The sequence below is a fragment of the Castor canadensis genome, chromosome 2, assembly GCF_047511655.1.
Source record: "Castor canadensis chromosome 2, mCasCan1.hap1v2, whole genome shotgun sequence".
In the NCBI taxonomy this organism is placed as follows: Eukaryota; Metazoa; Chordata; class Mammalia; order Rodentia; family Castoridae; genus Castor; species Castor canadensis.
The window spans coordinates 16,534,063-16,558,892 of record NC_133387.1 but is presented as its reverse complement, the minus strand read 5'-3'; the positions used below and the strand labels follow the sequence as shown (position 1 = coordinate 16,558,892).

Sequence of the window (24,830 nt, the reverse complement as noted above, 5' to 3'; positions counted from 1 at the left end):
AATGCTATCCTTTGGCCAGAGTACAACATATAATAGCTAACTACACAAATGTGGTTTACCGAGGCTTATGACTAATTTTTTCAGGCTTTAACAACTAGAAAAATCAAACAGACACGACCCCTAGAAGGGTGAGGCAAGCCTAGGACCAGAGATCTGTAAAAGAAGATACTGAACAGGGTACCATCTGACATGAAGGTTTCTTTAACGTAGCTGATTTAGGTGCTGGACCAAAAGACCTCTCTGGTTTTTCCTTCGTATTTTCTTTTTGCTTTAAGCAGGTAGATACAAAGTAGAAGAGAAAGAGAGGGATAAGAAATGCCCGTTGTGATTCAAATTTACATTTGGTGGTCCAGCTCGACCATTTTCGAGTGAGTGTTACTTTTCTTTTGGAAGTCTTGGGGATGGAACTCAAGGCTTTGCACAGGCAAGGCAAGTGCTCTGCCACTGAGCCATATCCCCAGCCCTCATGAACTCTGCAAACTCTCCTTCTTGAACTTATTTTCTGCAAGACTTGTAGCTGGCTGGTGGAGTGGGCCAAGTGATAGCAAGTGTGAGGCCCTGAGTTCAAACCCCAGTACCACCAAAAAAAAAAAAAAAAAAAAAAAAGACTTGTAGGTGGTAACTATGGTTTCACCATGATGGGGGCCGTGTGCCCTGAGAAGCACCACAGATCCTGTGTGTGGATGTGCAGGACAGCCCCTGCAGAAGCCCTGTGGGCCGCATTTGTCCCAGACTGGCTTGTTTTCCTATTTTTAAATAACTGAGATCTAGAGAAAAGCTGCAAAAATGATGAAGGTTTCGCTATGCCTCTTCCATTGTTTCCCCAACAGTAAAGTCTCAGTGGCTACAATAATCACCCTCTCTGCAAAGGGGCTAAATACAGACTTACTTGGATTTCACCAGTGTTTCCACCGGTGTCCTTTCTTGTTGTCCCAGGATTCTGTCCAGGGTTCTGGATTTCATTCAGTAGTTATGGTGTACTGTGTGCAGATTCCTTTCACTTTGCTAAGTTGCCAGGGCTTTTCATTTTCTTGGGTTTCATAAACAACTTAGGTTTATCCTACTGCCTGTCAAGCTCAGACCTTCCCATTTGTCTTTCTAAACTGTAGAGTCCTAATCCTTTAATTCCAAAGTGAATCTGCTCCTAGTAGATACAGGAAGAGTTGCAATAAAGTGGAACAGAGTAGAGGGAGTGGCACCAATAAGTGGTGGAAGGAACCCACAAACTCCACACTAAATGGAATGAATACTCTCAACTTAATTCTTCGGCAAAGAAAGGTAGCGGCTATTCTCACCATGGACACAAAATCAGAGAGCAAAGAGGTCATCTCATGGGACTCACCACATTTTACAAATTAGAAAAATATTATGTTGCAGAGGAAATAAACAGAAAATATCACTTTGACACCAATTTGTAGCATTTATTGACATTTCCATTTAAAATGCTAGGAAAGCTGTAAAAATTGTAAACATGGAAACCAAACACTTGCATAAATTATTTTGAAAATGCTACAGCACATTAGAAAACAGTGCAGCTAATTGAAGGGTAGAAACACAACTGACAAATAGAAGGGAGGGTTCTACCCATACTGAGATTTAAGTGCCTGTTTGAGACCAGCAAACCATGATTGTCAAGTTCGAGTTGCAGTACTGATGCCACAGGTGGCCCAATTTGCTCTGCAGTTTCTTCGTACATTAATACTCTAATCTGTGAATGAGAAGGCAGAAAGGATGTGGACTTCCTCCCAGGAGGTCCCAGGAGGAGATGATCCAGCACTCTCCCTAAGGACCAAGGTCCACTAGCCCAATTTCCAAGCCCTGCAGACAGACTCTGGAGGAAAGCAAAGTTGAAAGCACTTCTACTCTGTTTTCTGAACTGAGTACCTGGTGCTCAGAGTAACTGAATTAGTAACCAGAGCCTCAATCCCTCTCTTTCCTCCCTCTCCTTTCCCTACATCTGCAGAAGGAACAGAACAGGGTGTCTGGCTTGAACTTGGCCCTGTACTGTTCCCAACTTGAACACTTTCTCAAGTTATGAATACTTGAAATCTAATGGGCACAAGAAAAGACCATTCCTGCTGCTCAAAGTGGTTGGGGAAGAAAGTTCTATGTAATCACAGACTATGAAACTCAACTCATTCTACTTTTCATCTCATTCCTTCTATGTACCCACTCTTTCTTTAAATGTGAAGTGACCCAGAGCAAGAAAACCAAGAGAAAGAGGGCAAAGCAAGAAGCCTGATTTGGATAGGAGCGTATCTGATACAGACATTCATTGCTTCTCTCACTTTCTCACTGGTTCCTAACTGCTTGATGTTGCCAAAGGCATTGGATATGCTTTTCCTACACTCTTCAATGCTGCTGTGTGTTCTTAAGATAATTGTCAAGTGTACAGTTACACACATAGGCATTGAATTAGCACTGTACCGTGACGTTTCAGTTTTCAAGTTTTTCTTTTTAATAGTGGACAAAGGAGTCCTAGTTTAAACACCGAAGATCACCACCTAAAATAAAAAACCCCACAAACCTGAAATGTGCACCATTCTTGCTCATTAGGTGACAAGAGTAAGTCCATACATTTCATGAGACTCTTACAGCACTGGCCTATCAAAACCCCTGTCACCTGTTATAGCAATGTCCGCAGTGCGCTGGATTGATGTGAAAACAAAGTTCAATGGACTGCCCCACAGAAATGTGCTTGTGCTCATGTGGTCTACCTGCAGGTACAGAAGCAAATTTCCTCGTGTTCCTGCCCAGGCAAAATGTGGATGAGCAGGCTCTGGTGGCCAGCTCTGGAGCCTTGCTCTGGAGGTAGAAATGGCATGGCAAAAACTCCACTAAAGCTAAAGTTAGTGTGGAAGTTAAGGTGGAAGCAACCCTGCCCTGCACCCAGAAACTTAGCCGGCTGTCCTTCTGAGCATCAAATTCATCGTGTCTAAGAATCCAGGAGGAAGGGGCCACAGAGGCCTACTGAATGATTAACTTGTGAAGTTCTGCCAGCGCAGATCAGCATCCAAGGGACTGCTTGGCTCTTGGAGCACTCACAAAAACGTTGTGCAAATGCAGTAAACATCAACCCTGTACACAGGAAGAATTACCATCTCAGCCTGAAGCCTTCCGAGCATGCCTTCACCTGTGCTCTGTGTCACAGGCTTCACGCCCTGAAAACTCTGCTTGGCAAAAACACCCTGCTTCAATGCCACATGTCACCAAGATCAACACATGCTGAAATCAAATAAAAATTGGAGGAAAACATGTAGGTAGCTATAACAAAGCCAAATGCATTTATTTATAACCTGCTGTGCTCCACAAAGGATTTAATATTGTCAAATGGCTGAGCATCAGATCTGCCTTAAGCAATAACCCTCAGAGTCATCCTTATCCCCATTTGCTTTACGCTTCACCTTCAGCAGTCATGGCTTCTCTCTCCTTCCCTCTCTGACACTGGAGCTCTTCCTTGGGAGATCTTCACCAGCATGGTTGTTTGCTTGTTCTGTTACTGCAAATGCAATCACCTGACACCACTTCTTCCTCTTCTGAAATTCTCTGAACAATGCAGACCAGTTCAGTAACAGTGCAGCCCAATTTTTACATCAGGATTCCCCAGGTCAACTCTGGTCATCACCTGCCATCTCAGCACAGCTTGGGCAACTCCCTTGTCTTCATAAAAGTGCCTTCTGCAGTTGACTTCTCCCCCAATCCCACCACTTCCAAATAGGCACTTTCCACGACTTCTGCATACTCAATGTGCTTGTGCACTTTAAATGGTTTTTATGGATGCCTGATCCATGTTGCTTATCTATACCTTCCATCTTTTATGCCCATCTGTGCTATCCAACGTGGATTCTAAGATCTCAGAAGAAAAGGCTCACGTCTGCTGACCTATTTGGTGCCAGAAACAGCAAAAAGTCAAGAGCAGATACTTTGAAAGTTAGCGAAGAAGGAACTAAGTGTAAAGCAAGACGAGAGTGGGGAAGATGAGTCCCATTGGGCTTTCAGTTTTGCTCTGGTTACCTGTGTGAACCTATTCACTGGTAGATCACAGCACGTCAATGCCATACATCCCAAGGCATCGTCCCAGGTAACATTTTATGTTTTCATGGTGTCACAATCCCTCTCCGCAAGGGGTATTTGCACACAGGATCACATCTGATTCTCACTAGAGATGCAGGAGGTCTGTTCTCATTCTGCTGATGAAGAGGAATGAAGTTCAGAAAAGGAACCTGACACACTGAGTTAGTGACAAAGGAAACTCTGCAAAAAAAGCACTTCTCCAAACAATCTTCTCTAAAATGCAATTCAAATGTATAGTTCATGTTATCAGTAGCACATCTAAAAACAGGGGAATAGGACGGACATAAAATTTAACTTCCATTTTAGGGCATGTCATAATGGAACTCCAAAGCTACATGCAATCACAGAGGACCTTTTTCTTTTCTTTTTTTGGTGGGACTGGGGTTTGAACTATTTGTCTAGGCTGGCCTTGAACTGCAATCCATCCAATCTCAGTCTCCTAAGTAGCTAAGATTACAGGTGTAAGCCACCAGTGCCCAGCAACTTTTTTCTTGAGTAGAGCACTTTGAGTGTCTGACGACTCACTGGACCTGGTGTGTCCCATGACAGTGGGTTTGTTTTGAGTTTGGTGACTGGTAAACCTGCTGAGACAGGTGTGTAGAGGAAACAAGTGCAAACTTAGTGTGCTTTGTATACCAACAACAGAGTGTGGAGAACCCCAGTCCCTAATATCACAGTTGTTTGCTGCATACCATCTTTGGTCTTGACATCTGTTCAAAGGTGTATCAGTTCTAAGAAGAAAAATGCAGGTAGAATTCCTTTGTGTTAGTTTGAGAGGCATCAAAATTGCTGTTGCAATCACACCCTTTAACACAGATACCTGTTATGCAGTGCACAAAGGAGGTGATCATGTGATAGTCCTCGGGTTTGAACTCCGGGCCTCACACCCGCTAGGCAGAGGCTCTACAACTTGAGCGACTCTGCCAGCGCAGGAGGTGACCATTTGTAGGACACTCTTAATGTAAAATGCTTTTGACACCAAGTAGAACGGGAAGAGAAAGAGCCATTTATTCTACCTATTGTCACGTGATTTGATTCATTATAAAGTGCCTGTAATAAAATTCTGCCTGGTTATCTGAAAGTCCTAATACCATGTTCAGGAAACTTGTCTTTTTGATTGACATGGAAAGAGGACCCTCCACTTTGGGCAGAGTTTGGCATAAAAACAAGACCAAGAGGTAGGAACTCAAGCCCAGAAAGGGGCGTTTCTCCTCCATGCTCCTCGGAGCTTCTGGCAACAGCCTGACTGGAGCTGTGGGACCTTTACTTAACATCCTGACCCAGGGGGTTACCTCCTGGGTCCTTTCTCTTCTGGAGTGTCAGATGAACAATAGCTACACTTCAGCTTCCCAGAACCAATGGTCCCTGTGTCCCGAGACTGTAAGTCTGTGCCACAGGCCTAACCAAGGAACTCTGGCAGCCTGATCCAGCTGTTTCCAGGTTCTTAAAACTTGATGCATAGGGTTTGATTAGGCTGAGCTCCAACTTCTACCCGGCTATCCGATGCTTAATCAAAAGAATTAGTTTATCCGATAAAGCAGTTCATAGTGGGAATCTCCTCTGTAAGTCTGCAATTCCTCTGAGTTTCACTCAGGCACCAGAAAACAGAACGACACTGTCTTCTTCACTATAATGTGGGAAGTGAGGAAATGTTACTACTAGAGGGCATTTTAGGTGAGAAAACTCCCTCTCTCTGGTCCAAAGTGCATAAGAAAGTTTTAATAGTTACTCAACAAAGTAATAACACAATAATAATCAGAAATGAGGGCAACTCTCTCCTTTCCATTTATGAACTAAAGTCTCCACTTCTTGCCTTGCTATAGAGAGGGTGAACTGACCTCAGTTCCACCTCCAGGTCTTGAACACAGGAGTGTGATGATCAGGGATGGATTCATCGCAATTGGGTGGTCCCCGCAAGTGTTACAAATAATGTCTGTTTACATAAGATATCTGTTTCAAACATACTTTGTGAGCCAATCCTCAGCAAAGTGCAAGGACCTCCTGACAGCCTCATTCTGCAGGACAGACCTTCAGGGGATGTGTGAACATGGGGACCACCAGAGGTTGCACACGCCCAATTAATAAATAGCAAATACAATAAAGAATGCAAATCTAAACTTTGACATGTATTGAATAACCAAATAAATATTAAGCCCCTCCCCACCCCACAATTTGGGAATACTTTTTTTCCTAGAACAAAATGAAACCTTTGACATATTCTTCCATCGCAAAAGCCAAAGTTGCATTTCACAGACAGAAAGGTGATGGGGTCTTGGAGCTTTAGCACCAGGAGGAAAAGGAATAATGCAGGCAATGGCTTCACTTGGAATCATCAGGCTCTACAAACTATCATTTGGTTTCTCACAAGTAGCTTTTGTTATTTTTTAAATTCCCGAACAGTCTTAGTATTCTTGTTAATATTACTATTAAGATAAGTTCCTATGCAGGAAAAGAGGGAAATCAAGATGTTAATAAAATGTCTTCGAACCTCTCTTCTCAGAACACAGAGCAGCAGTCGTGTCATCATCATACATGTCTGAATCCCACGGAAACGCTCAGTTCCTGTCATCGCTAAACCATCTACATATTTTAATCTTTCACCTCTAAAAAGACTCAGTGTGTTTGTTAGCTTAGGTTTGTGTTTTGTTTTTGTGAAATGCTGCTGGCTTTTGGCCAAGAGTCCATACACTGTGACTGAACCCAGTGGCCACCAAATTGCCAATCTAGTAAAAAGTATCAGGAGTTGTCTTCGACTTATGGCATCTTCTAAAACTGCAACCTTTTCCTTCCTGAGGCAGCTTGCTCAGAGACGCTCATTCCGCTTACAAACACCCACTCAGTTGATTTCCTCTGGGTCTTGCTTCCACGGGAAGCGGATACTTGCAAACCTGCAAGGAGGAGGATCAGCTGTGGAAGTCCTGCACCGTGCTCTGTTTCTGGGAGAGCCGCAGGAGTTCCTCGCGGATCGCTTTGATGAGCGAGGCTGAGGAGTGGCTGGGCTGGAGGTCCTCCGTGGAGCTGGTGGGGTAACCCAGTCCTGGGCCCTGCAGCCCCCGGTGGGCGAGGTTACCGGGAGGAGCCGAGGGCTCCCGGCCTGAAGTCCTTGGCACCTGAAACAGCGGTGAAGAAGAATACTCTTGATGTCCGAGCATGTGGGTCTGAAAAACACAGCAAACGTCACTGTACTTTCCGAGTGAGAACAAGAGGAAAAAGCACATTTGAATCGGCACTGGGATCACTCATGACTTCCCCCACCCACCTCTCAGCCACTAACTCAGCCCTCCGACAGGGTCCCACCACCAAGTCCCTGTGCTGGTGTGGATGGAGTGGGTGTACCCAGAGCTGCACTGGGGCTCCTGTCCACAGGGACAACAGGGAGGGACCTGGGGAGCTGGAAAGGAAGGGGGAGGAGCATGTTAAGGAAAGGGAGGTGAAAAGGTGTTGCCAAAGAGAACAGCCCTGCTTGGAACCCCAGGGTATGTGCCTGTGAGCACATACTGGGACCACAGAGCCCAAGCCAGATCACAAAGTTATTTTCCATTTTTTTTTTTAAACAGGGTCTCATTATGCAGCCCAGGCTGGCTTCCAACTCATGATCTTCTGGCCTCGGCCTCCTGCATGCTGGGATTATAGACATGTCTCACCATGCCCAGCCTCACTGTCCATGTTATCCATCTAGCTGTCATCTGATGTGTGGGTCTGTCATGTGCTTTCTAGAGTCTTTTCAAAAACAAGTCATCTGCACTAATGTAGACAATAATTCTGATATTTGCAGAACATAGATTAATTTGGTATTAGTTTGACAAGATGATTTTTTTTTCCAATGGGGGAAAAAATTCTGAGGTCAGTGCAGTAAATCTGTGTCCTAAAAACTCAACCCTGAGAGCAAGTTACTAGGTAAACACGGTTGCCTAGCTCTGGAATAGTTATTTGTACATTGCACTTCTGCAAATAGTGGTAAAAAGCATTTCAAAGAGAACATTATTGGATTTGGGAGGAAAACCTCTAATACTTTATGAAACTACACACAATGAAAGCAGGAAAAGAAAAATGTCAACACATTAGACTATAAGTCTAACTAATGTCTTTAGAGAAAAGTCGTATTCTAAGGTTAACATCCTTTATCTGAATATGAGAATCTGATCATGAGAGGAACTGGGTGTGGCTGGGCTGCTGAGACTGCAGAAATGCAATCAATGAGGAGCCCAGCAATGAGGGCAAAACCAAAACCTTAGTTTACCCCCAAGGTTACAAAAGTCTTGAAAATGACAAATGAAAGCCCTTGCAGAAATTATCTGTGCCATGCTGAGTGAGTGACTGGAGGTCTAGAAGGAAGGCTGCATCCTGAAGGGTCCCATGTGCTGACTGTAAAACCATCCACCACGGAGGTCGGAGGGGAACTGATGGCAAGAAGCCGATAATGAGGCACAAATGTAAGGAATGTTGATAGATCACAGCAAAGACAACGCCCAGATTTCATGCACCTTCAGGTTCAAAGTCACTAGTTAAAGCCTGAAGTCTGCCTCAAGGAAAATCATGTGCTTTCCAAAAGTGTGGTGGGGAGTGGGGAAGGTTGGGGGAGTGTCCCTTCCAAAAACCGCAAGCAAAAACACAGGCAGGGGGAGAACGGCTGATATTCAGTGTAGGTTTTCAAACAGAAGCTGCTGAGTTGAGTGACTGTGTGAGTTTTAATCCCAGATACTCACGGCCTCTCTTCGCCCTGCTTCACCTTCCCCATATGCAGACCAGCCTGGTCCCCCATACTGGCTGCCTCTGCCCGGCGGCATTTCCACAGGCTGGGCCCCGATTCTGCTAGCAAGCCCCACCTGCGTCAGGTGCTGGATCTGGGAGCCTGAGGAAAAATGATGCAGTGGCCCGGTAAGCTTATAGGTGAGGAAGCTGCCGAGGAAGACATCTTCAGCTCTGACCACAGCCTCCTTCAAGGACAAGGGACACTGAAGATCGTTAGAACTGGCTGCTGCCTCCACATATGGCATTTCCTGAGAAAACAGGCCCGAGCTACTTTCATTCCCTTTATGACAGAGGCTGACAGTGATGCTTTTATTTTCCTGCTGGCATCAGCGGCCTGGGGAAGAAGGATCACAGAGAGCACTTGTGCTCATGCCTATAGGGGTTATAGCCAGAGGGGCCTCTACTGATCCAGAAGAAAGAAATGAAAGGTTTGGAGCCATAGAGAAAATGAAACCTGTCTCCTTGCTGTGACTTTTGAGATTCATAAGAAGTGGAATATATGATTGCTTTTTTTAAAAAAGGCAGGGAGAAAATTATTTGGATTCAGAATGTTAGGGTCCATTATACTCGTGGTGTTCCCATATGCAGCACAAGTAACACCACTCACCTGCCTCCTCAGACAGGGACACTGAGGGCAAAACCAGATGGTTTTCTGGTGCTCACTCCCCACACAGTGAGACATCTGTAGTGCTGGCAATAATGGTGCCAATAGGTTTCAGTTCTTACTGCACCCTTAAGCTCCTGTTTTCCTGGGTCACGGTCCTCCCTCAAGTCTAGCTTGAACCCTCCTTCTGCCCCAACCTCCAATCAGCATGAACCATAAGATCCTAACCAATCAGATCATGCTAAGTCCCACTGAGGCGTATTTAAGCCCCTGCCCCTCTCTCCCTCTCTCTCTTGGCTCTCTGCTCTCTCCCTCTCCCACCAGGCAATAAAGAATCTCTTGGCCAGATCACTCCTCTCCACGTGGTCACTTTGGGGCCCACATTTCCTTACATTTGGTGCCAAAACCCGGGATTTGGTGCCGTGACTCGGGGCAGGGTTCCCCACTAATCCTGGTGGGACCCCGATTCCAACTCACCCCACGACCACCCTGAGGACGTGACTGGCCAGGACTCATCCTCCTGATCGCCCTCGCTTACATCCAACACCGGACAATCTTCTTTGGTGAGTCCACCTACCCTTTTTGGGCTCCCTTTGTGGTCTCTCCCTTTGGTGTCTCTGGGTTTTAGAACACTTCCCGTGCTTTGGGCTTATCTCTGGGCGACTCAAACGGTAGAGGGATCCCCTTCTCCGCAGGGTTTGGATTTTACAGGGTCCGGGACCCTACAAAACCTAGGCCTAGGTAATCCAAGCCACCGGCCTCTGGCCTGCAAACCACCTGCACTCAGCGACGGCCGAGTCACGTGCGCTTTGCGTTTTCTTTTCGGATATTTGTGCTGTGCAAGGACGCTTCACAGTACATAATATCCTCCTCTCCCATTCCGGGACCAGGTCCCTCATAATGGGTGCCTCTACGTCTTCTCTGCCATCTGACTCCCCATTGAGGTGCCTCCTCAATAATTTGGACACCTTGGGTTTGACCCCAAACATAAAACCAAAAAATTTGATCCGCTTTTGCACCCAAATTTGGCCCACTTATGCTTTAGACAACCAAAGCCACTGGCCCCTTTTCGGGTCCTTAGATCCCAACCTCCTACGGGACCTATATAATTACTGTGAATGATCAGGACGATGGGGAGAGATTCCATATGTTCAGGCCTTTTCCTACCTCCGTCTAAATCCTGCTCTCTGCACCACTTGCAAACCTAAACATGTACGTCTTGCTCTAAAGCCTTCAGCCTCAACCTCCGCTCTCTCTTCGGATTTCGACCCGGCCGATAAGCCCCCTCCATACCATCAGCAGGCTCCACCTGATCCTCCTCCTGCCCAACCTACCCCGCCATCTTTTAACCCACCTCCACTTCCTGCTTCTTCATCCCCTTCCACATCACCACCTCCGGCCCCCACTTCCCCTTCCACTCCAATTTCTCCCTCTTCCCCTACCTTCAGTCCTCCCACCACTAGGTCGCGCACTTTCGCTGCCCAGCCCCCCCCTTCCCTCTTAGCACCCCTTCGGGAGGTAGCCAGATCTGAGGGCATTGTTAAGGTTCATGTCCCCTTCTCTACGCTCGATCTCTCCCAAATCGAAGCCCGCCTGGGCTCCTACACAACTAACCCCTCTGCCTATATCAAACAATTTCAGTATTTACTCCAGTCTTACAGCCTAACCTACCATGTTATCTATCTCATTCTAACACCCTCTTGCCTGAGGAACGTAAAAGGGTTTGGGAACAGACTCCCACGTATGCAGATGAGGTCCATCAAACCAGTCCTGCTTACCCTACAGGTGCCCTTGCGGTGCCTGACCATGATCCCAATTGGGACTACAACACCCATGCTGGTCTCACCCTCCGGAACCAATTTGCCACCTGTCTCTTGGCAGGATTAAAACGGGCCTCACAAAAGGCCATTAATTTTGAAAAACTCCAGGAAATCATCCAGGATAAAACAGAAAACCCCTCTACCTTCCTAGATAGATTAACCAGGGCTCTTCAGCAATACACCAACATTGACCCAGAATCCACAGACAGTAAGCAGCTCCTTATGACTTATTTCTCCCAAAGTTACCCTGACATTAGGGCTAAACTTAAAAAACTCGATAGAGGCCCCCTCACTCCTCAGACCGAGGTGCTGGCCACTGCCTTCAAGATGTTCCACTCCCGGGATGAAAAGGCTGAATGCCAAAAATACCAAATGCTGGCTCAGGCCATGCGGGGGCCAGGAGATGGCCTCACACGGGGTTCTCAATGCCTGTCGGCAGGACATCCTCTGGGCTCCTGTTACCGCTGCGGAGGGGAAGGGCATTGGGCCAAAGCCTGTCCCAACCCCAAGCTGCCAGCACAGCCATGTCCTAGATGCCATGCCCCTGGACATTGGGCAATTGATTGCCCTGACTCCCGGCAGGGGGTCGGGTCAGTTTTGCATTCCAGTCCAGACCTCATAGGGCTGGCAACGGACGATGGACGGGGTCTTGGGACTCCCCTCCCGGCGACTACCATCTCATTTCTGGAGCCCAAGGTAAGCCTTCTGGTTGATGGGTGCCCCATCTGCCTCCTCCTGGACACCGGTGCTACTTTTTCAGTTCTGACAAGAGTTTTGGGGGGTCACCAGCTCATCACAAACCCCTATTGTTGGGGTAGGAGGACAAACTATTTTTCCCAGAAAGACCCCCATGCTTTCCTGCTTCTTTTCGGGTCATCCTTTTGCCCACCAGTTTCTAGTCATGCTCCAATGTCCCACCCCTTTACTGGGAAGAGATATTTTGACCAAATTTCGGGCCTCCATCTCATTTAACTTCTATCCCATTCCTCTTTTTGCTCTTATGGCTATGGCCGGCCCTTCTGATTTTACCAGCCAAACCCTCCCTTCAGGGGTGGATCCTAGAGTATGGGACACAGACACTCCTTCCCTGGCAACTTGTCCTCCCATCAAGATCCTCTTACAGGACCCTCATCACTTTCCGTGCCAGCCTCAGAAGCCCCTCCCTACTTCCAGCTTGTTGGGACTACAACCAATAATTAACAATTTACTCCGAAAGGGGCTCCTCAGACCTACCCACTCCCCATACAATTCCCCCATCCTAGCTATAAAAAAATTGAATGGCACCTACCGCCTTGTCCAGGATCTTAGACTCATCAATAATGCTGTTAAACCCATACACCCCCTCATCCCTAACCCTTACACTATTCTCTCCTCCATTCCTGCCTCCTCCACCAACTTCTCTGTCCTTGACCTCAAAGATGCCTTTTTTACCATCCCCCTCTCCCCGGACTCACAGGACATCTTTGCTTTCACCTGGACGGACCCCCCACACACACCACTCTCAACAACTCACCTGGACAGTCCTCCCTCAGGGTTTTAGGGATAGCCCCCATCTATTTGGCCAGGCGCTTCCTAGCTATCTCAAAAACCTCCATCTCTCTAGGTCCACCCTCCTCCAATACATGGATGATTTACTCTTGTGTAGCCCCTCTCTAAACATCTCTCAAGCTGACACCACTTTACTCTTAAACTTCCTGGCGGACAAGGGATATCGGGCCTCTCTCCACAAGGCCCAACTCTCTCAATTAACAGTTACATACCTGGGAGTTCAATTGTCCCATGACTCTAAGGCAATTACTCTGGACAGAAAGCTCATTCGGGAAATGCCGGCTCCCAAAACGAAGGAAGAAATTCTTTCCTTTTTGGGACTGGCTGGATACTTCCGGGTCTGGATCCCCAACTGTTCCCTCCTGGCAGCCCCCTTATACGATGCCACTAAGGGAGACCCCTCTGAACCTTTACTTACCTCTATTGACACCCCTTTCAGATGCCTTCAACAGGCACTCTTCCAGGCCCCAGCCCTCCACCTGCCAGATATCCAACAACCATTCACCCTCTATGTCCATGAAAATAAAGGCTTAGCCCTGGGGGTTCTGGGTCAAGACAAGGGTCCAACATTTGCCCCAGTAGCATATTTATCTAAAAAACTTGACTCCACAGTCCGGGGATGGGCCCCCTGTCTACAGGCCTTGTCAGCAGCCTATGTTCTAGTTCAGGAAGCAAAAAAACTTACTTTTGGGGGGTCAATCACGATCATCTCCCCCCATCACCTGGTGGAACTCCTGACATATAAGGGCTTAAGAACCCTTCCCCCTTGCTGGATCCTGTCTTCTTGTCTCCTTCCTCCATGATTCCTCCATTACCCTCCGTGCTTGCTCTTCCTTAAATCCTGCCACCCTCCTGCCCACCTCTATTGCCATGCCTGCCCACTACTGCGTCGAGACCCTGGAGGCCCTTCTTCCCTGCCCTTCACACATCCAGGAGGGGCCCCTGCAGGGTTCCACCTACACCTGGTTCACCGATGGCAGCTCATATGTAGAGGCGGGTATACGGAGAGCAGGTTATGCTATAGTGTCCCTAACCCAAGTCATCGAGGCACAGCCCCTCCCTCCCAGTACCACCAATCAGCAGGCTGAACTGTTTGCAGTTACAAGGGCTTTTGAGCTGGCAGCTGACCATTCTCTCACTCTATACACTGACTCTAAATATGTCTTCCACATCCTCCTCTCTCACTCAGCTATCTGGAAAGAAAGGAGATTATTAACCATGAGAGGGACCTCTGTCACCAACTCCACTTTCATTACCAACCTACTCTGGGCCTCTCTCCTCCCCTCTAAGATTGGGATCGCCCACTGCCGGTCCCACCAAATGGACTCATCACCCATAACTGGGCAATTCTAAGGCAGACCAGGCTGCCTGACAAGCGGCAAGGGAGAATTACTCCACTCTGGTCCTAGCAAAGACTCAGGACCAGACTCCTGAACTGGCCCATGAGTCACTCCCCAGACATACTCTCCTTTCATATCTACACTCTATCTTCCACACTAGCACTCAGAATCTCAAGCTTTTCTTAAATTCATTCTTCACCCTTACCCCGGAGGATTCTCAATATCTACACCATCTCACCTCCACATGTCCCACTTTTCAAAGGACCAACCCACACACCCCTCTAAGGCCTGGCCCATTCCCTACCCACCAGGCCAGGGGACACATCCCAGGGACGGATTGGCAGATAGACTTTACTAACATGCCCAAGGTAAAGAAACACCAATACCTTTTGGTTTTGGTGGACACTTTCTCGGGGTGGGTAGAGGCCTTCCCAACCTCTAATAAGAGGGCTTCAACTGTGGCATCTATTATTGTAACCCACATCATTCCTCGGTTTGGGATGCCCACTTCCTTCCAATCAGATAATGGCCCAGAGTTCACGTCCCAGGTGACCCAAACAATTATCAAGGCCCTTAATATCCCATGGCAGTTCCACATCCCTTACCACCCCCCCTCATCAGGAAAGGTAGAACGCTCCAACCGTACACTAAAGGAGACTCTCACCAAACTTACCTTAGAATTACACCTAGACTGGGTTCAACTCCTTCCTATAGCCCTCTTCCGCCTACGGGTGCTTCCACGGAAGCCCACGCAAATATCCCCTTTTGAGGTAATGTTCGGTCGCCCAGCTTTGCCTCCAGGGATCACCTCTGCCACGGGCCCCCTCCCGGGACACCTTGCCTTTCCCTGCTCTCCTTCCTTCGAACCCAACTGTGGAGACACCATGATACCTTATCTCCGGACCCTTCACGCACTCATCTCTCTTTCCCTTTAAACCCGGGGGACTGGGTCTATTTCTCTCCCCCTCTCCCAGAAAAAAAGCCCCTCACCCCAAAATGGAAAGGGCCCCTTAAGATCATCCTCTGCACTCCTACTGCAGCCCGATTAGAAGAGACTCCAGGAAAACTAACATCTTGGATTCATATTTCCAGGCTAAAGCCAGCCCGGCCCCCCAGAGACAACTGGCAGAGCGATCCCAGCGACCCTTCGCCTTCACCCCCCACCTTCATTTGCACCCCTTCCCCTGGAGACCCCTTGAAACTTCACATCTCTCAGGTTCATGTTCCCTCCCCGGCCCCCAAGGATGTGCCTTGACTCTCTCTTTTTATTCGCTGTTCTCACCCTCCTCTCCATGAGTGGGCAGGCTAATGCCGGAGGGTATTTTTGGAGGTTTAAGATACGGGAGACCTACACTGTCTCACAAACTTCTATCACCAGTCTGGTGGGCACTGGAGACTGCCCTCCTAAGGGGTGCCAGACCCCTCTCTCAGTCCCCTTCAAACCCAGGAGTGATAGCGACTTTGGATGCCATTGTCCTTTCTTCTCCCAGACTAAGGACTACTGCAAGAAGGGGGCACCATATACCCAGGAATATGGGGGATGTCCCTATGGGTCGTGCAACATCTACCAGGTACTGAATTTAAGGGGCCCAGACAATGAATTCTCCCTCTATAGGGGACAAAATGGGACCATCGTGGCCCACATCCCCAACCCATGGGACAACAGATGGGTTCGGGGTGAACTGATAGCCCTCTATGCTGGGTGCACTGCCTCCAAGCCCTCAGCTCACATTATGATTTCCAGGGAGCTCACCCTTCCAATCCCTACTCAAAAGGAGGTGACTTCGGAGGTCCTCCAGTCGGAACAAAGCCTACAACAGGCCCTTCAACAATCCTCCACCCCTACCTGGCTCCAACTGTTCCAGGCTTCACTCCAACTCATGAACCTCACCACATCCATTAGTGTCATTGACTGCTTTCTTTGTGCCTCCCTCCAGCGTCCTCTGCTGGCTGCAGTTCCCATTAATGCTTCATCTTCTATCAAGGCTTCCCCTGCCTTACAAAACTCCTCATGCGCCCCTTCCTTGCCATCGGTACCTCTATGGGCACCTGACTCTACACAAGTTCCCCTTCCTACACACACCTGTTATACCCCGCTCTCGACATCTCAGTCCAACTTTTCTCTCTCCTGTCATATCAACATCAAAGTTACAGCACAACTGGCGTCCCCGGGTGGGCTATATTTCTGGTGCCACGACACCCTACACTCCTGCATAACCCAAACTACTCCCGGGCCCTGCATACTGGTAATCATAGTTCCCCAACTTACTCTTTATGGGGAAGCTGAATTCTCCCTCCTATTCGGTGCTCGACCAAAGCGCGCTGCCTTCTTGCCCATCATGGTGGGTATAAGTTTGGCAACCTCTGTTGCTGCCGCAGGCTTCGCGGGGGGAGCTCTTGGCCATAGTGTTATTTCAGCAAGGGACTTTGAGGAGCGTCTACAGATCACCCTCGAGTCCACCTCGGCCTCACTGGCCTCCCTTCAGCGTCAGCTCACCTCTCTAGCTCAGGTGGCCCTCCAAAATCGTAGGGCCCTGGACCTCTTAACAGCCGAAAAAGGGGGCACCTGTTTCTTCCTCCGGGAGGAATGTTGCTATTATGTCAATGAGTCCGGGATTGTGGAACAAAATGTCAACAGGTTAACAGACTTGGCCAAGAACCTCCTAAGGGGACCCAGTAAAAACACCTTAACCAACCTCCTGAGCTATCCTCTTGTCACCTGGCTTCTGCCTTTCTTGGGTCCTTTGCTTATGCTCATTGCTCTCTGTGCCCTCCTACCCTGCTTACTACAGTTTCTCAGATCTCAGGCGAACAGAATCTGTAACCAAACTTTCAACCAGCTTCTCCTTCAGGAATATCACCCCCTCATAGCTCAGCCGGAGGACACGCGCGATGAACCCTACCGGGACACTGGACTGTGAGCCACTCCAATCCCATACAGGGCACCTACTGCAGTTCCTTGATTCCCTATGTGAGGACAGCTGGCTAATACCTGCCATACGAGGCCCAGAGGAGTGGCTGGAGACCATTTACGATCTATGGCTACAGGGAACCTTTATCAAATTCAGGGAGGAGGAAATTTTCACCTTTGGAGCCTGGGTGTATGCCGTTATGAGACTCACTACCCCAACGCCATCTGCCAACTAACCCTCCCTTCCCCTACGCCGCCCCTTGCCAGCTCGAAGAAGCCAGAGCGAACACAACGCCCCCCTTCCTTAACAAACAAAAAAGGGAGGAATGTTGGCAATAATGGCGCCAATAGGTTTCAGTTCTTACTGTACCCTTAAGCTCCTGTTTTCCTGGGTCACGGTCCTCCCTCAAGTCTAGCTTGAACCCTCCTTCTGCCCCAACCTCCAATCAGCATGAACCATAAGATCCTAACCAATCAGATCATGCTAAGTTCCACTGAGGGGTACTTAAGCCCCTGCCCCTCTCTCCCTCTCCCACCAGGCAATAAAGAATCTCTTGGCCAGATCACTCCTCTCCACGTGGTCACTTTGGGGCCCACATTTCCTTACATGTAGTCTCACATGGCTCTGAGAGCCAGGCATTAAATGTCAGTTTTTACTCCCTTGTCAGCTTTTGGTATATGGAAATATTCCCACACTGCAAATGAAGGGAGAAATTATTTTACTTTTTGTAATACTAGTGATTGAACCCAGGTTGTGTGCCTGCTAGGCCAATGTTCTACCATTGACCTGTATCTGTAGCCTTAAGAAGTCATCTTTAAGCACCATGCAATAAAATACTATTTTCAAATGTTCCTGGGATCATCAAATCCATCTGTGGTGGTGTTGGCGAGGATGCAGGGAAAAAGGAACCCTCTTACACTGTTGGTGGGAATGTAAACTAGTACAACCACTCTGGAAAAAAATTTGGAGGCTTCTTAAAAAACTAAACATAGATCTACCATATGATCCAGCAATACCACTCTTGGGGATACACCCAAAAGAATGTCACACAGGTTACTCCAGAGGCACCTGCACCCCTATGTTTATTGCAGCACTATTCACAATAACCAAGTTATGGAAACAGCCAAGATGCCCCACTACTGACGAATGGATTAAGAAAATGTGGTATTTATTTATTTATTTATTTATTTTTAAACATACTCTCCTCAAGTTTATTTTATACTGTCCTGTGGCCCCTGACTAGTGCTGGATCTTGTTTATAAAGCACAAGAATAAAATGATGTGCTAACACAGGGCAACCAAGCAATCTCCTCCCTCCAAAAAAAAAACCCTCAAAATGCAGTCAGTGAATATTAAGCTCATAATAAATTGGACAGAGCTACAAAATGGGCCTCTGCCTTCTGGGTGCAATTCACAGCACCCACCCAGGATCATTGCCTTGCCATTTCTCCTCGGCTGGGTACTATAGTATAGCGGTAGAAAATGGTGGATAGCACAGATCACAGCTAATGGAGATTTTGCTTCATTTTAAAGATACATGGTCGCAGACTCATTGCTTTCTATGAAGGTGCTGATCTGATCTGTGGCCTCACTGGTTTCATCCACAAAGCTGGAGATCTTGACATCAGTAGAGAATTCAAAAGTTTGTGTGTCCCACTCGTACACGTCTGTGGCGGCCTCTGGGTTTGCAGTCTGCTGTGGGTCCGTGGTTGACTCTCCATCTATGGTTACCTCTACAGCAGTGCTTAAGACCACTTCAGAGGTGATCTCCACATAAGTTGTAAACTCTGGCTCACCAGTTGAGTCTAGCTCACTGGTTGAGTCTAGAGGAGCTGGGGGTGGTGTGGGGAAAGCCACAGCCAGGGCACACAAGGCCGAGAGGATCAGGACTTTGAGGAGCATGGCCGGGGCAGGAGGGAGAGGGCAGGAGGCAGCAGGTGGGCAGACAGAAAGCCGAAAATGTGGTATTTATACACAACGGAATTTTATGCAGCCATGAAGAAGAACGAAATGTTATCATTTGCTGGTAAATGGATGGAACTGGAGAACATCATTCTGAGTGAGGTTAGCCTGGCCCAAAAGACCAAAAATCATATGTTCTCCCTCATATGCAGACATTAGATCAAGGTAAACACAACAAGGGGATTGGACTTTGATCACATGATAAAGTGAGAGCACACAAGGAAGGTATGAGGATAGGTAAGACACCCAAAAAACTAGACAGCGTTTGTTGCCCTCAATTCAGAGAAACTAAAGCAGATACTTTAAAGCAACTGCGGCCAATAGGAGAAGGGGACCGAGAACTATAGAAAAGGCTAGTTCAAGAAGAATTAATTTAGAAGGTAACACACATGCACAGGAAATCAATGCAAGTCAACTCCCTGTATAGCTATCCTTATCTCAACTAGAAAAAACCCTTGGTCCTTCCTATTATTGCTTATACTCTCTCTTCAACAAAACTAGAGATAAGGGCAAAATAGTTTCTGCCTGGTAGCAAGGGGTAAGGAGGGGTAAGGGGGGGTAAGGGAGGGAGCAGGGCGGGGGGAGGTAAGGGAGGGGGCGGAAGGGGGGGAGAAATGACCCAAACAATGTATGCACATATGAATAAAAAAAAAATAAACATAATAAAAAAGTTAAAAAAAAAAAACAAAAAAACCCATCTGTGGTGCTCAGGTTCCCAGGGTTCACAGAGGAAGAGGGCCTCCCCACCTCTCAGCTACTGCTACTCACTGTCTAGTTATCAACCTCAACTAGTCAAGTACATTTTGAAAAAGAACTCCTCAGTTCCTTGCTTGGCTATATAATGATAACTGAAGGTCAAGAAAAACGGTCCAGGCCTCTGCCAGAGCAATGAATGTCATCAGAGCACTTGCTGAAATTCATGGCAGCATTAAAATTATCTGGAATATCAGGACTGTCTACTCAACACAGAAAAAGGCTGAGAGCTGGGGCATGGCTGAAGTGGTAGAGCCCATGCTTGGCAAGCACAAGGCCCTGAGCAAACCCCAGTAGCACCACCACCAAAAAAGAAAAAAAGAAAGAAAAAGGATGAGCAACTCTTGCAAGAACCTATGAATGCAGCCCAGTGTTCTCCATCTTTCAAAGGTCCAAACAATTGCACACCTTCTGTGTTAAGCCACATGGTGGCTGAATTCATTATCTCGACATGACTGTGCATCCTGCTTTGACTTCTGAACAATACTACACAGGTTTCCTGTGTGAATCAACCTTGAGCCCAGCCTCTGGCAAGCCACATGACTGCCAGCAACCACCTCCTCTCCTGCTGGGCCTTGGTCCTCGCTTCTCTGGCAGGAGAAAAAAATCCCCCCAAAGTTATTTGAAGGGTCAGAAGACATGAACTAGATCAAGTCAATCAATAGATCGACACACAGGCAGCAACTGGTGAATCTTAATTCCTCGTTTCCAGTTCATTTGTTTTTTTTTATGACCTTTTCACTGGTGCTCTGACCACTGAGTGTCTACAGAGCTAACAATTCTTTTCTATTCTGAACAACACTGTGGTAAACATCTTGGCACATGTAGTCTTCCCCCAAGTCTGGATTTTGAGGGCAAGGGGAATCTCTATGTCCAGAAGTGAAATTACCAAGTCAAAGGTTCATGAGTCCTCTTGCCAGACTAGCTTCCAAAAGTCTAATGACTTCCACCAGAAATAATGTAACAGTAATAAGTGGCACTTGCACTTATTGAAAGTGTGTGCTATGCCAGGCACTAACTGAGGCCCTTCACGTCTGTCATCTTATTCAATGAACAGAGCAACTTCAGATGGCAGGCACTAATAACTGCATTGTACAGATGAAGAAAATGGATGCAAATTTCATCATACCACCGTTCTGAAAATAACTTCATGACTGTAATTTGCCTCATTACAGTTTTAGTCTACATTTCCTTTTTTGTTCAGTAATGCAGATTGAATCCAGGGTCTTGTGCATGTAGCAAATCGTTCTATCATTTGAGCCATGCCCCCAGCCAAAGCAGCACTCCTTTACTCATTTTCAAACTGGGCCACTCCCCTAGTTAACTTTTATAGGGTAGACATACACACACAAATACACACTTCTTTTGTGAATTCTTTCTTCCTGCCCATTCGTCTTTCAAGGTTGGCCTACTTGTCAATTTATAATAAAATGCCTCCTTTATAATAAAAATGCTTCTTGGACATACTATGCTGTAAATTTTCCCTAGGTGCCATTTTCTTTGGGCTTTTGGCAGTTTTTAAAAATACATGTTTGATAAATTCTTAGAGTCAAAAAAAGGTAATTTTTCTAATAGATCATAACATTTTCCATTATAAATTTTATACAATTTTGTCCCTTATTAGAAATTATGATAAGATAGCTTCCCTTTCAAATGTTTGATGCATATAGTTCCTATGTTCATCTAAATTTTTAATAAAAATCTGAATTTTATCCTAGAAGACCATAATGGAAAAATATCCACCAATTATTGCAAATTTGGAACTGGCCTAAACTTCCTAACTTTTTTCCTTCCTAACTTCCTTCCTTCCTTCCTCCTCTTTCTCTTCTTCTTTCTGACAGTACTGGAGTCTGAACTCAGAGCCTCACCCTCACTAGGCAAGTACTCTACTACTTGAGCCATACACCAGTCCTAAACTACGTTCTTAATGACATCATAAAGGTTTATATTTTGCAGAAAATCAGAAAATAAGTTATTTAACATGTAATGACTTCTCTCATTAAAGCTTCAGTCTTCAAAAAAGACAGGAAAAATACAACAGCAACTCTGAACTTTTGTAATAAAACACAGTAACATGATATTGAACTTTAAGAAAATTTCAGTGTGCCAAGCTGTACAAGCAACAGGAAAAGCCTGGACTCTTAAATGACACAAATGTTTTGGGACTACTGAGTGGAATTCACAAACAGCACTTTCATAGCATTGACTTGTCATGAGTTGAGGTTCTCTAAAATGAAATAGTAATTTGTTTTGGGGGGTACAAGTCTGCACCTCAGATAACCTGGTGGGGTGGACTAGATAGGTGCCATGAAGAACTTCAGCTCAGCTGCGGTGGGGACCATTTGTCCACCCTGGAGCGTCCCCTCTTATGGGCCAAGGATGGTATCTCAGTTATTCCACTTAAGAGGTAGAGTTGGATTTGAACATTGAGGAATTTAAATAGATCTCAGGACAAATTCTACATAAACATCAAGCATTTACTGAACTTGGTGAGGCTTTGTTATGGGATCAACAAGTACCACAGAACTCCCAGGAGACTCTAAGACAAACATTGTTTTTCTTTTCCTCTCCATTAACTTTCTGAGAATAAATTCATCCTGAACATAATTATTGAGGACACTCAATTCGGAAAACATTGTTCATTTCATGTTCTCCTCTACTAACATTCAGAAAAGTCCCTTTTTTTCTCAAACACTTACACAAGTCTCAAAAACTAAAAGCAGTTAGACTGTTAAAATACAGGTTTGTATAACACTATTTCTAAAATACCAAAGGTGAACATATGGAAAGAAACTGAATCACTACATTGCAATTGTGATCTCTATTGAATACACTAGAAATTATACTTTTATAAGTAAACCAAATTATATAAAATGCTTCTCAAATCAACTAATAAATATATTTCAGATTTTTTTAAATCAAAATTTACTTTCTTTCTTCACCACCTCCAGAAACTGTACACTTTAACCTTTATTCAGGAACAGAGACTGGACACTTTATTTCCTATGTGGAGAGATTCTGGTATCGATTTTGATTTGAATTCTAACAGGTAATAAAAGGAAAACTCTTTGAATGCTAAGTGGAAAAAAGCTGTCAGCAAGGACTTAGAAGTGTCACAATGGTGAGAAACCACTTCAGAAACCAGATTTCCACTGCGGCGGTGCCAGTGGAAGCTGCACTGGTTACCCAGGAATGACACCAGGATGATCCTTATAAAGAAGACTCAGAAAAGGAGCAGGAAGCAGTGAGCACAGTGCCACAGTGGCCACCAGCTTCCAGCAAGCCCTCTGCCCTCTACCACCAACTTGGCCCATGTATGGGACAGGGACGGAGGATGGCCAGCACAGGCCATGAAAACCAACAATAAGAAAAGGAAAGGGGCTGGGGACATGGCTTAACTGGTAGAGTGCCTGCCTAGCAAGCGTAAGGCCCCAGTACCATCAGAGAGAGAGAGAGAGAGAGAGAGAGAGAGAGAGAGAGAGGTGGGGGGGAAGGAGGGAGGGGATATAGACTTAGCATCCCCTTTGAAATCTGAAATGGTTGAAAGCTCAAAACTTTTTTTTTTTTTTGAGACAGGGTCTTATTATATAGCCCAGGCTGGTCCAGAACTGGCACGCCTCCTGCCTCAACCTGCCCAGTACAGCGATTACAGGTATGCACCACCATGCCCAGCTTCCAAAACTGTTATTTTTGTTGTTGTTTTTGAGATGGGGTCTGCCTATGCAGTCCAGGCTGGCCTTGAACTCTCAATACTCCTGCCTTGGCCTCCCAAGTGGCTGGGACTATAAGCATACACAACCATGCCCAGCTTCAAAGTCCAAAACTTTCTGAGTGCTGATTTTATGTTCAAGAAGTTTCAGATTTTGGAGCATTTTGGATGCTTCATCCAGTGAAGTCTAAGCAAATAACACCCCCAAAGTTCAAAACCTGAAACATTTCTAGTAGCAAATATTTGGAATAAGGTATATTCAGCTCATATTAACAAAGATGGAAGGGGAAAAGTAAGGGAGAGAAGGCTTCAGGAGAGAACAGTGGATGTAACCTCTGAGAAATGACTGGACAAAACAAAATCTCCCTCCAGTTAGAGTGCAGTAACTTTGAGAACTGTTCATTATGAATTGCAAACATATCTTCATTAGAACAAACCCTCATTTTAATGTTATCCCAAGGACTCCAAGATGGAACTCTCCACTTACTGGAAGAATTTAGAAATGTTCTCAGGAAGGAAGAATGCTTGCAACTTCCATGCTGATTCAAGAATGGAGCAGTAGATGTCAGTCCTGCAGGGCTCAGCCACTGCTCGTCTCCCTCTCCTGCCCTTGTATCTCACAGGACCTGAGAAAAGGCAGCTCCAGCCAGTGGAAGAAGCCACTGAACACCAAGAGGCTGATGCTCTGAAGCCTAAACTAACCTTTTCTAATTTAGCCTCAAAGCAAGCATCGTACAATGCAGAAATGCAAGCTCAATGCCACACGTACCTGTGGTGCCCCCGACAGGCCGAGGCCGGGCCACCGATGGCGTCTCCTCAGAGTAGATCCCTCGGGCAGCAAATGGAGTTTCCGCAGATGCCTGTGGCTGAGAGGGCTCAGGAGGCACCAGCTCTGAAGACTGCAGCAACCCAGGGCCAAAGCTTGGTCTGCAGGCAAAGCATACCCCCATCATAATTACCTTTCCCCGCTCTGGATCTGGATTAGGTCACCCCTGGGCCACAAAACAGTGAAGCTTCATCATCTACTTGCTTATCTGCCTCCTCTCCTGGAGCACAAGGGGACATTTCTCCTGCCCTAGCTCAGCACTAAGCCTGGAAGATAGGTGACAGTGACAAGTGGAGGGACAGAGAAGGAAGCTTTAGTTTCTAGACCAAAGGAAAGCGCCATGAGAGTTCTGGAGCCTGTCAATTGCTAGCATCTGATGGAAGTTGTAGTTCCCAGCCTTACCTGAGCATTGTGGTGGGAGGACTATGTTAAAAAAAAAAAAAAAACCCGATGCCCACACTGTACCCAGCAATTCACACAGATCCACTAGGGTGCCACCTGGACATGGATCTTAAAAACTCCAAGATGAT

General features: G+C 46.5%; 1 protein-coding gene across 2 annotated transcripts in view; it reads right to left on the bottom strand.

Annotated features, from left to right (window-relative positions):
- Positions 1–3,261: 3,261 nt before the first annotated feature.
- Kiaa1549 (KIAA1549 ortholog) overlaps positions 3,262–24,830 on the bottom strand; it is a 143,534-nt gene continuing 121,965 nt past the window's right edge. Inside the window, exons 18-20 of one of the 2 annotated variants that reach the window (XM_074062225.1) lie at positions 24,244–24,401; positions 8,781–8,926; positions 3,262–7,232 (exon numbers count right to left, since the gene is read on the bottom strand). In XM_074062225.1, coding sequence (XP_073918326.1) covers positions 6,978–7,232; positions 8,781–8,926; positions 24,244–24,401 — 559 coding nt within the window. In that variant the 3' untranslated portion in view covers positions 3,262–6,977. The remainder of the gene's footprint in view (positions 7,233–8,780; positions 8,927–24,243; positions 24,402–24,830) is intronic. The other variant, XM_074062226.1, reaches the window with a different exon arrangement.